The sequence below is a fragment of the Ascaphus truei genome, chromosome 6, assembly GCF_040206685.1.
Source record: "Ascaphus truei isolate aAscTru1 chromosome 6, aAscTru1.hap1, whole genome shotgun sequence".
NCBI lineage: Eukaryota > Metazoa > Chordata > Amphibia > Anura > Ascaphidae > Ascaphus > Ascaphus truei.
This window is the reverse complement of record NC_134488.1, coordinates 49,605,462-49,618,797: the sequence shown is the minus strand read 5'-3', so window position 1 is coordinate 49,618,797 and position 13,336 is coordinate 49,605,462. Positions and strand designations below refer to the sequence as shown.

General features: G+C 53.8%; 1 protein-coding gene across 5 annotated transcripts in view; it reads right to left on the bottom strand.

Annotated features, from left to right (window-relative positions):
• The window catches only part of CEP164 (centrosomal protein 164), a 98,833-nt gene that overhangs the window by 58,292 nt on the left and 27,205 nt on the right, over positions 1-13,336 (bottom strand). For all 5 annotated transcript variants that reach the window (XM_075604235.1, XM_075604231.1, XM_075604233.1 and 2 more), the window contains 3 exons: positions 3,070-3,167; positions 1,817-2,881; positions 214-345 (listed from right to left, as the gene is read on the bottom strand). In XM_075604235.1, the coding sequence (XP_075460350.1) occupies positions 214-345; positions 1,817-2,881; positions 3,070-3,167 (1,295 nt within the window). The remainder of the gene's footprint in view (positions 1-213; positions 346-1,816; positions 2,882-3,069; positions 3,168-13,336) is intronic.

The following is a 13,336-nucleotide window of genomic DNA, read 5'->3' as shown; positions in this document are numbered from 1 at the left end:
ATGGAAATTATGCATTATTAGCTGTGAATACTGGTATGGGGTGTGGAGACGAATAGAGAACATGTTACATGACCAAACTCCAAAACATACAGCGCTGTAGGAGAGTGCAGATATCTCCTGCGATCACTGCTCCTTACATCCTATAACCCTTCTCTGCCAGAAAGACCTGCAATGCATTAACCAGCACCCCCGTTCCTGCCGTGCACCCCTTACCTTATCCTCTCCTCCTCCTTTGCTCGCTCTGCATTCATCTCCGCTTCCAGCTTCATAAGTCTCCCCTTCTGGGTCTCTCTCATCCGGACCTCCTCAGCTTCCATCTCTCGCTCCAGCCTCTCCTTCAAGGCCCTGAGCGGCAGGCAAAACATTACACATGTATCGCTCTGTGCGTCCAAGTATCCTCCTTATAATACACTTACTCACACTCTAGTGTACACTAATACCTATAATGCACTTACTCACACTCTGATGTACTGATACCTATAATAATACACTTACTCGCCCTCTGATGTACTGATACCTATAATAATACACTTACTCGCCCTCTGGTGTACTGATACCTATAATAATACACTTACTCGCCCTCTGGTGTACTGATACCTATAATAATACACTTACTCGCCCTCTGGTGTACTGATACCTATAATAATACACTTACTCGCCCTCTGGTGTACTGATACCTATAATAATACACTTACTCGCCCTCTGGTGTACTGATACCTATAATAATACACTTACTCGCCCTCTGGTGTACTGATACCTATAATAATACACTTACTCGCCCTCTGGTGTACTGATACCTATAATCAGTGTTCGACAAACCTATACATTTGCACGCCCCAGGCGAGTGAATTTAACATTGTGGCGAGCTCCTATTGGCCCAAGCAGGACACGTGTGGTACTAGGTGGCGAGTAGATTTTTTTGTTCGTGGAGTAGATTTTTTGGTGATTTGTCGACCACTGCCTATAATAATACACTTACTCGTGCTCTGGGGCTGGAAAACACTTTACAGCCCATTCACTTGCAAGCGTCTTGTGGAACAGCACTGTTTAGTCAACATGTCCCAATGCCACTTACCCAAATGTTGCACACAGTGTGGGATCCAACAGGATTTACACACTTCAAAAGCAAGTAACTCCTTCAGGGCATGATAGAAATACTATTACTAATGAGTAATGTGGATGATATAGTCCAGTGTATGTAATACTGTTTGCATTTACCTGTTTTCATAAACAATTGAATTATTTTCTATTGTTCTCTTCAGACAAGGAGGGTTAAGTTGTGATTGAGCCGGGAAGTACCGTAGTCCCACTTTTGTGGAAGCGATGGAAATGGGCCTGTAGAAGGGGAACTTAACCCCGAAACGTTGCCCCCCCCCCCGCTTCTTCGTACACCAATATCCTCCCTCTTAAGAGGTTTCTTTACCCTACCCTCACTTGATTAGGAATATCACATTCCCCCTTCCTCACTATCCCTCATCCCCTTCCTGCATCGAATTATTACTTGTAACTTGCGGTTGCATATTGTTGTCACATGTTCTTTGCTCAATGATACACAATAGTATTGCATGTACATATTGTTGTTACATGTTTTTTGCTCTATAATACATTGTAAGTATATTTTACTCTCGTGTTCATTTGGAGTGCGGGGAACACCTGGAGTGGTCTATAGTGTACTTTGGAGAGATTAGGAGTCTCTTCATTGTTCCCGTGCACCCACAGCGTACTTACATCAGGATCACAACCATGCGTACAGTACTGCGGTTTATACAACATACTTTCTCTACTATTACTAATGAGTAATGAGTAATGCGGATACCTCAGGCTGCTCTCCTGCTGCTGGTGCAGCTCCCGTTCCTCTTCTTCCTCGCCCTTCCTCTGCGCCTCTCGCAGTTCCTGCAGCCTCTGCCTGCGTTCCTCCTCTTCCTCGTCCTTCCTCAGCGCCTCTCCCAGTCCCTGCAGCCTCTGCCTGCGTTCCTCCTCTTCCTTCCTCAGCGCCTCTCCCAGTTCCTGTCGTCTCTGCCTGTGTTCCTCCACTTTCTGGTCCTTCCTCTGCGCCACCCCCAGTTCCTGCCGTCTCTGCCTGCGTTCCTCCTCTTCCTTCCTCAGCGCCTCTCCCAGTTCCTGCCATCTCTGACTGCGTTCCTCCTCTTCCTCGTCTTTCCCCAGCGTCTCTCCCCGTCCCTGCAGCCTCTGCCTGCGTTCCTCCTCTTCCTCGTCTTTCCCCAGCGTCTCTCCCCGTCCCTGCAGCCTCTGCCTGCGTTCCTCCTCTTCCTCGTCCTTCCTCAGTGCCTCTCCCAGTCCCTGCAGCCTCTGCCCACGTTCCTCCTCTTCCTCCCTCAGCGTCTCTCCCAGTCCCTGCAGCCTCTGCCTGCGTTCCTCCTCTTCCTCGTCCTTCCTCAGTGCCTCTCCCAGTCCTTGCAGCCTTTGCCTGCGTTCCTCCTCTTCCTCGTCCTTCCTCAGTGCCTCTCCCAGTTCCTGCTGCCTCTGCCCACGTTCCTCCTCTTCCTCGTCTTTCCTCAGCGCCCCTTGCAGTTCCTGCAGCCTCTGCCTGCGTTCCTCCTCTTCCTCGTCTTTCCTCAGCGCCTCTCGCAGTCCTTGCTGTCTCTGCCCACGTTCCTCCTCTTCCTCGTCCTTCCTCAGCGCCTCTCGCAGTCCCTGCTGTCTCTGCCTGCGTTCCTCCTCTTCCTCGTCCGTCCTCAGCGCCTCTCGCAGTCCCTGCTGTCTCTGCCTGCGTTCCTCCTCTTCCTCGTCCGTCCTCAGCGCCTCTCGCAGTCCCTGCTGTCTCTGCCTGCGTTCCTCTAGCTGCGTCTCTGCCGGCGTAACTGCACCTCTCAGGTATTCTGCCGCTGAGCCTGCAGGATCCTGCTCTAGGAGGACGCGCCTGCAAGGACACGGGCAACATGGTGTAACTTCTAAGAGTCAAGAGAGTGTTAATTCCTAAGAACATTGGGGTCCCCTAATTAACGGCTTATAAACGCATTCCTATTGCAGCATGAAGAGAATGATCATGGGACACAATAGAACATTCCTATCTGTGGAATCTCTGTCACAGCTCTGTCTGTGCTATACCTCTCAGGGGCCTGTGCCAGGACCTTCCTCTGCTCCCCCACATCTTCCTCACTCATTTCCTCCTCCACCTCCTCATCCAGATCCTCCTCTTTTGGTTCCTGCAGTTAAAATACAAACGTTATTATATACGAGCAAGACAAATCCATCATCACCTGGCACACCACCACCCCACCCCATCACCCGGCACCCCACCACCTCATGTCATCACCCGGCACCCCACCACCCCACGCCATCACCCGGCATCCCACCACCTCACGCCATCACCCGGCATCCCACCACCCCACCCCATCACCCGGCATCCCACCACCTCACGTCATCACCCGGCACCCCACCACCTCATGTCATCACCCGGCACCCCACCACCCCACGCCATCACCCGGCATCCCACCACCTCACGCCATCACCCGGCATCCCACCACCCCACGCCATCACCCGGCATCCCACCACCTCACGTCATCACCCGGCACACCACCACCCCACCCCATCACCCGGCATCCCACCACCTCACGTCATCACCCGGCATCCCACCACCCCACGCCATCACCCGGCATCCCACCACCTCACGTCATCACCCGGCATCCCACCACCTCACGCCATCACCCCACCACCCCACGCCATCACCCGGCATCCCACCACCCCACGCCATCACCCGGCATCCCACCACCCCACGCCATCACCCGGCATCCCACCACCTCACGTCATCACCCGGCACACCACCACCCCACCCCATCACCCGGCATCCCACCACCTCACGTCATCACCCGGCATCCCACCACCCCACGCCATCACCCGGCATCCCACCACCTCACGTCATCACCCGGCATCCCACCACCTCACGCCATCACCCGGCACCCCACCACCCCACGCCATCACCCGGCATCCCACCACCTCACGTCATCACCCAGCAACCCACCACCCCACGCCATCACCCGGCATCCCACCACCTCACGTCATCACCCGGCACCCCACCACCCCATCACCCGGCATCCCACCACCTCACGTCATCACCCAGCACCCCACCACCCCATGCCATCACCCGGCATCCCACCACCTCACGTCATCACCCGGCACCCCACCACCCGGCATCCCACCACCTCACGTCATCACCCAGCACCCCACCACCCCACGCCATCACCCGGCATCCCACCACCTCATGCCATCACCCGGCACCCCACCACCTCATGCCATCACCCGGCATCCCACCACCTCACGTCATCACCCGGCATCCCACCACCTCACGTCATCACCCGGCATCCCACCACCTCATGCCATCACCCGGCATCCCACCACCTCACGTCATCACCCGGCACCCCACCACCTCACGTCATCACCCGGCATCCCACCACCTCACGTCATCACCCGGCACCCCACCACCCCATCACCCGGCATCCCACCACCTCACGTCATCACCCAGCACCCCATCACCCCACGCCATCACCCGGCATCCCACCACCTCATGCCATCACCCGGCACCCCACCACCTCATGCCATCACCCGGCATCCCACCACCTCACGTCATCACCCGGCATCCCACCACCTCATGCCATCACCCGGCATCCCACCACCTCACGTCATCACCCGGCACCCCACCACCCCATCACCCGGCATCCCACCACCTCACGTCATCACCCGGCATCCCACCACCTCACGTCATCACCCGGCACCATGAGCGAGCACAAGTTTTGCTCTCCTCCCTTGCCATTTGTGTTTCATTCCATTTCCTGACCCTTGTGGGGAGTATAAAAGGTTGCCAGTGACCCACATAGCGTGGGATGGCGGTGAGCAGGGATGTGACATGCAGGGGTTGCGGGACAGCTTGTGGCTGTAACCATCTCTCTGCAAAATGAGTATTGCAGATGAATGTTGGTGACTGATAACGTCTCGTGCGTATAAACAGGTGTGAGCGCTCTCGCGGATTATTTCTTTTTAGAATCAATGCCTTACAAACTTTAATGGCGTCTGTCACGGGAGACCAGGGCTATCACACCAGGGATTAATTCGCTGGACAGAAACACAGAGTTTATCAAATGTATTTATTGGAAAAATAAATATCCACAACTATTTACAGTAAATCAACACACACACCTGGGAAACTGGGGTTAGCCTATAAACTTGGGTGCAGGGACCTCCCTAAAGATTTTTCCTGTTCTTTATTCCTGCCGGATCTTCTGCAACTTCTCCCGGTTACTCGCAGCTTCTTTCCAGCTGCCTCTGCTAAAGAACTCTGAGCTCACAGCTAAAGCGGAGCTGATCTTATCTCATCTAGCTAGGGGTCTTCCTCCCCCCAGGTGTTTGCAATATGACCCAGCCCCTGATTGGTGAAACAACAAACACAGTTACATGCAAAGAGTAAGGCCTCGGTCCCGCTGCGCTCGTTGGCGCGGGCGGCCATGTCGCGAGTTCCCCACCAGCAGGGGAATCCTCGCGAACCGGTCCCGGTCCCCCCTGGCGGCACAGCTGACTACACGCTGTGGCGCGTCAGCCGCTAGGAGACACAAGAGAATGGTGTTCCCTAGCGTTGACGCGTCACGTGGTGTGGCTGTGAGCCAATGGGGAGGGGAGGCTTCAGGAGGAGGAGAGGCTTCGGGGAGCGGGGAGGAGTGTGGAGTGAAAGCAGGTGAGTGCCTGCCTGCCTGTGTGTGTGTGCGCGTGTGTGTGTGTGTGTGTATGAGTGCCTGCGTGTGTGTGTTTAAAGTTACCCTCAGCAGCTCCAGCCCGAGTCCGTGGAGGGAGGGGGGGGGAGAGTAGCGGGTCCCTCCGCTCAAAAAACGCCCCCCCTCCCTGTCAAGCCTCCCACTCCCGCCCACCTCCCGCTCCCTACAGACCGCATATCGCGGTCTGTGTATGTCAGCGCACCGCCTGTCTGCAGTGCGGGCGCGCTGACACTGGGAGCGGGGCCTTAGCCTAAGGCTGAGGCCCCAGTACCTCCGCTGCACGCGCGCCAGCGAGACTGGCGGCGCGTGCAGCCGATTCCTCGGTCTGCAGTGAGCTGCAGGAAGAGAGACCTGGGGGGGGGGGGGGGCCCGTGGCGGGAGAGTGACGGGGGCGCGGCCATGACGTCACCCGGCAGGTTCGCCCTCATTGGCTGAACCGCCGGGGGCGTGGCTTAGCGCTCCGTCACGAGTCCTGCTCTCAATTCTATTGAGAGCAGGAGCAACTCTCGCCCCAGCGCTGCGGCCCCCCCTCGCAGCGGGCCCGGCGCCATTGAGGGGAGGGCTCTCGTCCCTGCAGCGTCCGCCACAGCGGGCGCTGCAGTTGCCAGCGGGACCGGGCCTTACTTGGAAAGATCACAGACACTTTGCAACATTCCAGCTGAACATAACATTAACCCCTGGTTCCTGAAGTGCTGGAACCAGATTTACAATACAGATATATATATATACAAACATAATATGTAGTACTGACAGGTAGAGGTAATGCTGGGATTTACCTTTATTAAACGCAGTCACACTTACCCCGACCATCACAGCGTCTCACGAATACAAACCAGCACTTTTCTACTAAAATGCAAATTTTCCCTCCCTATTTCCTATATATTGCAGCTTTTAGGCACATCTCTATGAATAATAGTGAATGTTAATAGTAACCCAGGGTGGCTGTGCCTCGGCGGGCCCTCTGGCACCGTGTGGTTCTCTGCTTGTCACACCTGCTCCTGATATCACCGGCAGGATATTCCCTCACACACAGGTGCCCACTGAGCGCCAGCTGAGCTCAGGCAGAGCGCACTGGCATGCCAGGGTGGGGAATATGACACGTGGCACACTGCTGCCACCTGCAGCTCACACAGACACACTGCAGTGCTGTCACGTAGCTGTGCCCGCTCTCTGGGAAAGGGCAGTGAGAGGGGCATCTATACAGAGAGAGGGTGGGACAAAGGTAAGGGGGGTGTCATGGAACAAGAATCACATTCCTGCCCGACCCCCCTTCTGCTTGTCAGCTCCTTAAGTTCAGCTACAAGCATTGGTTCCACATACACACACCGTGCCTGTGTGATGTATCAATATGTTGCCCTTTCTGCCTGTGAGCAGGCAGTCAGTAAGCTGCTACAGCAGTTTCTGAGATCCTCACCAGAATGGGCTAGTCTGCCCCCCCTCCTGTTTGTTCAGACATGGTCTGCCCCTAGACTATTCCTTTACCCACACTGCACCTCACTTCCTTTTTCCACCCTGGAGACAGTGAGTAAAGAACCCCTTCTCTGTTTATCCCCCTTGGTGAGGCCATCTCTTTTTACCGGTTCCTAACTAACAATCACCACTACACACCATCCACAAGTATCTGTACCCTGCTACCCTTTCCCAATAAAGTGGAGGAAATATTACAGGACTTGGAGTGATTTAAAAGGGAACTGTGTTAATGCTATCGGGAGCCATTCATACCAACGTGACCCTGGCTTCAGAATAGTAAAAAGAGGACCGTGTGCCTTGGGAAATACACACAGAGGAGCTGCTACCCACAGCCTTTATGCTAAAGAAACAAGCAAGCAGCTTACATAGCAAATAAACAGCAGTCTCTCACCACATTGCACAAGCACGTTGCTACACAGAGCCACAAGCCTCTACACAGCAAACTACCACAGCTTTATGCAAAGACAGTGAGCAGCCTTACTTTGCTAATACTACACAAAGGAAGCACCAAGTAGCTAAAACTGCAAACAGTCTGCAGCTTTCACAGACAACCAGTAGCTCAAACTGCACAGCAGCCTTGCAACAAACAGTGCTTCTCTTACAATTCCTAACTGCCTTTTTCTCTGTCTGAGTCCACCCGCTGCTCAGCCCCACAGTGAGGAGCCAACGGACACCTGTAAGTACAACTAACCCAACGCTGCACACTGCAGGACACCGCTCGGCATCATCTGAGACAGACGCCCATCGCTGAAAAGGTAAAAGACCGCACGCCACACGCACTGGCAAAAGGCCTACACACACCTACAGCATGGCAGAACTCAGAGCCTCACCAGACATCACGCAGGAAAGCGATCTCTCAGACACAGATACCGCTGCGCATCTGCAACAGGCGCAGGCAGGCGCAAGGCCTAAACGGACAGTCACACTGACACAAAAGGGCCGCGAAAAATATGAGACTGACATTGAAGCGCACCGCGCTAAATTAGAGTTGGCCTGGGAAACAACCACACTTGGGATACGCAATGTCGCCGGCGCTGGCAATTCTGTACAACAGCTCGAGCAGGCAATAACTCAATTAAAGATAGATCACGCACGCTACCAAGAGCTGCCAGAGGCATACGTCACTTACTTGGCCAGGGCTAATACCGGCGAAAGCCTGCAAGAAAGGGACTTACAGCTCAATATTGACTTGACACGTGACAGCCGCGTGCGAACCTCTATCACGGAAGCCGAGAGTAAGAGGAAAGACCTTTTGCTGGAAACCGCATCGCAGCGCTCCGGCACATCCAGGCACTCATCAAGGTCAGCAAGATCAGCACAATCTAACGCGTCCAGCGCAAGCGCGAGCGCTACCAAGGCGCGAGCCACAGCAGAGGCCGCACGTGCCAGGGCCGAATATGGTCGGAGAGAGGCGGCTGTAAGGGCAGAAAAGGCGCGCATAGAAGAGAAGGAGCAGGCCGCCGCCGCTGCCAATGCCGCCGCCGCTGCTACCGCCGCCGCTGCCACTGCCGCCGCCGCTGCCAATGCGCGTAGAAAGGCCGAATTAGACGCGGATCTAGAGGCTCTAAGCAAAGAAGAGGACGCCGCTGCCGCCATAGCCCAAGCCGAAGTCCTAGAAGCAGCTGCGAGACAGGACGGCGGGGAGCTACCGTACAGACGGATAGCCTCAGAGGATCCAGTCCAACGCACTGAAGACTACGTCAGGAGCCTCTTCAGTGTGAACACCAGCGCACCATCTCAACACGGATGGAGCGACTCCACAGATACCGAAGACTCGCTAGGACCACGAGGAGAAGACGCTGCTCCATCAATGGCACATGCTACCTGGGATAGCCACAGCCGCAACAGTGATCCACACGCCAGCGCGCACATGGATGCACCACAACAGGCTCGCAATCCAGGTACACCCACGCGGGAGAAAACAGCCCCTCACACTGGCCAGCAGTCATCACGCGTCCATGCCAAGGAAGAGGCGACCGCACGGACCCTCCCAGCAACTACCTCAGAACGGGACAAACGCGCCGATGTCTCAGGTCTGACAGACATAGCCAAGTACATGATCCGGCGCGACTTGGTGCACGCAGGACTCATCAGCTTCGACGACCGCCCTGAGAACTACCGGACGTGGAAGTTCACGTTCAAAGACGCAATCGACAGCTTGGACTTCTCAGCAAGGGAAGAGCTCAACCTGTTAGTCAAGTTCCTGGGGAACGTATCCAGGGAGCAAGCGCAGAGACTTCGGACGGCAAACGTGCATCAACCCCAAGTAGGTCTTGACCTAGTGTGGGAAAGGCTAGAAGAGTCCTATGGCAGCCCTGAAGCAGTCGAGGATTCACTCTTCAAAAGAATCGAGAGCTTCCCCAAGATCACAACTAAAGACTACTCGAAGTTACGAGATCTTGGAGACCTGCTGCAAGAACTGGAGTTCGCAAGGAAAGACCATTCTTTAATAGGTCTCAACGCCCTAGATTCAGCTCGTGGAGTGAGACCCATCCTGGAGAAGCTACCCTTCAACCTCCAAGAAAGGTGGCTTTCACAAGGCTCCAAATACAAAAGGGAGAAGCAAGTCGTCTTCCCCCCATTCTCATTCTTCGTGACCTTCATCCGCGAAGCGGCAAGGACAAGGAACGATCCCAGTTTCATCTTAGGTACGCAAACCACATACAGTGCGAGCAGCCTGAAGAACGAGAGACCAGCGACGAGATATGGTAACCCCCAAACACCCATCTCGGCCCGCAGGACGGACGTGCCTCCCACGACCCAAACTACTCCCGATCAGTCGGTCGCCGGAGACAAGGAACCAAGGGACCCAAACAGGGAATGTCCCATACACAAGAAGCCACACCCACTCAACAAGTGCTTTGGGTTCAGGATGAAGTCCCTGGAGGAACGCAAGAGGTTACTTGGAGAATTCGGAGTTTGCTTCAAGTGCTGCGGTTCCACGACTCACCTAGCCAGGGACTGTAAGGAAGAGATCAAATGCACAGTGTGCGATAGTGACAAGCACGTGACTGCGTTACACCCAGAGGCGATGACACTCCACCAACTCAAGAACCCATCCTCCATAGCGGAGCATGTCGGGGAGAAAGAAGAAGGAGAGTCAACATCCGTCACATCTCAGCGCACTGAGGTTTGCGGAAAAAAAGGTGACAAAATGTCCTGCTCCAAAATATGCCTTGTCGCAGTGCACCCCCAGGGACAACCTGAGAAGGCTATTCGGATGTACGCAATCCTCGACGACCAGAGCAACCGATCACTGGTCAGGTCAGAGTTCTTCGACATGTTTAACATACAAGATGGTGCTTCTCCTTACACTCTCAGAACGTGCGCAGGGCAAATGGAGACCACAGGGAGAAGAGTGAATGGCTACACCATATGCTCAATAGACGGCAAAGTGAACATACCCCTTCCCACACTCATCGAGTGCAACCACATGGCCACAAACAGGGACGAGATACCCACACCAGACGTGGCACTCCATTACCCCCAGCTCAAAGGAATAGCCAACCACATCCGGCCGGTGGAACAAGACGCCAAGATCCTGCTGCTGCTCGGTAGGGACATCATGAGGGTACATAAAGTCCGTAAACAGCATAATGGACCCCACAACGCGCCATACGCCCAAAGACTCGACCTAGGATGGGTGATAGTGGGCAACTCGTGCACTAACAAAGAGCACGGGCAAGACTACGTTGATGCCCGCAGAACGGAGGTGACAGAATGTGGACACACATCTCTCTCTGAACCATGTCTTGGCCATCTCCAAGTGACCGAAGGGCCAAGTGAAGAGAAAAGACAAGGTCACACCCCTGAGACCAACAAAGACATCCTCACGCCGATGGTATGCGACAATGGCTTAGGATGCTCAGCAGTCCAGACAGCCAAGGATGATGAGTCGACTCCACCGAAGGAAGAGAGTAACCTCCCAAAGGTGACCGATAAAGGGATCGTCCTAAAAACAACAAACAATCAGACAATACTCCCGCGAGCAAGGGCACAATTAAGACGTACAGTTGTTCCTCTCCACAGAGTATCAAGCAACAGAGCAACCAATTGCCACGGCTGGCATAGCTGCAAAAGATTGCGCCCCACAGGCGAAGCCAGTGTCAAAAGGACTGTTCGTTCAAACACGTAAGAGGGGACAGTTGCAGAGACATTTCCCAAAAGGATTTACAAGGACAAAAGAGACTGTTCTTCGTCATGTCCAGGGAGAAAACAACCTCCCGATGGCAGTCAACAAAGAAACACAAAAGCGTTTCACCAAACTACGCGGAGATGTTCTCGTGCAAGAGAAATGTACCGATGAACTACGGTGCATAGCGTTCCAGACAACGAGGAACGATGACAAGCAAACACCATCAAGGGAAGATAGAGGATTCCCGGAGTTAACAGCGAAGGAGCTCTCTAAAGACGGACTAAGCAGTCGGGTGACTCTGCTACCATTCCGTTCACCAAGGAGGCGCTTCCCAAACAATGGAGAACATGCCATCTCTAGGTTCACCTCGCACCTCTGCGGCCTACAAAGGGAACCAGAGACCAAAAACAACTTTGTGGTCTTCATCCAGAAGATATTCTTTACCGGCCACGCAAAGCCAGCACCTCTAATGGAGGAAGGCGAAGAATGTCGGTACCTCCAATCACCTGGGGCCTACCACCCTCAGGAACCCGATCAAATCCGGGTAATGTTCAACCCCAGCACTCAGCTTCAGGGAGTCTCCCTAAACGACGCCCCCTTTATTGAATTACATTCGACAACCAGTTTTCCGGGGACAGTAATCCGCTCCCACAAGGAGCCAAAAGCCCTCTCCTTCTGCCAAACGCCAGGTGATAGAGCAACAGGCTGCCACGGCTGGTATACCTACAAGGGGATACACTCTGTGGGTGAAACTACAGAGACAAAAGGACTGTTCTCTTACAAGACTAAAAGGAAACAGTGCCAGAGACTTTTATACAAAGACATTGTGGTGCAACCAGCAAACCTGGAGCTGTGCATCCACCCTGCATCCTTTGCCAAAGAACCTTGGCCAAGGGACCTTGATACCAGTGATACCGGCCGGTGTCACATCGCTATGTGGACATGGACTCTTGCATTGTTTGAGAATGTGATGTTATCTTTGTTATGCATTGCACATATGTTCCACATATTCCAGTTATATAGTGGTATCTCCAGATACCAGACGGGGAGTGTCATGGAACAAGAATCACATTCCTGCCCGACCCCCCTTCTGCTTGTCAGCTCCTTAAGTTCAGCTACAAGCATTGGTTCCACATACACACACCGTGCCTGTGTGATGTATCAATATGTTGCCCTTTCTGCCTGTGAGCAGGCAGTCAGTAAGCTGCTACAGCAGTTTCTGAGATCCTCACCAGAATGGGCTAGTCTGCCCCCCCCTCCTGTTTGTTCAGACATGGTCTGCCCCTAGACTATTCCTTTACCCACACTGCACCTCACTTCCTTTTTCCACCCTGGAGACAGTGAGTAAAGAACCCCTTCTCTGTTTATCCCCCTTGGTGAGGCCATCTCTTTTTACCGGTTCCTAACTAACAATCACCACTACACACCATCCACAAGTATCTGTACCCTGCTACCCTTTCCCAATAAAGTGGAGGAAATATTACAGGACTTGGAGTGATTTAAAAGGGAACTGTGTTAATGCTATCGGGAGCCATTCATACCAACGTGACCCTGGCTTCAGAATAGGGGGGCATCTATACAGAGCGGGGTGATACAAAGACAGGGGGTGGGGCATCTATACAGAGAGAGGGTGGGACAAAGGTATGGGGGCATCTATACAGAGAGAGGGTAGGACAAAGGTATGGGGGGCATCTATACAGAGAGAGGGTGGGACAAAGGTATGGGGGGCATCTATAAAGAGAGAGGGTGGGACAAAGGTATGGGGGGGCATCTATACAGAGAGAGGGTGGGACAAATATAGGAGGCATCTATACAGAGAGAGGGTGGGACAAAGGTAAGCAGGGCCTCTATACAGGAGCAGGGTGGTACAAAGGTAAGGGCAGGTGACAGTAGGGGTAAATATAACTGCGTTTAATAAAAGTCAAGTCCTGCATTACCCCTACCTGTCAATAACACAGTTGTATTATGTTATGTGCATGTATATCTATGTACTATGTCTTAGCCTGTT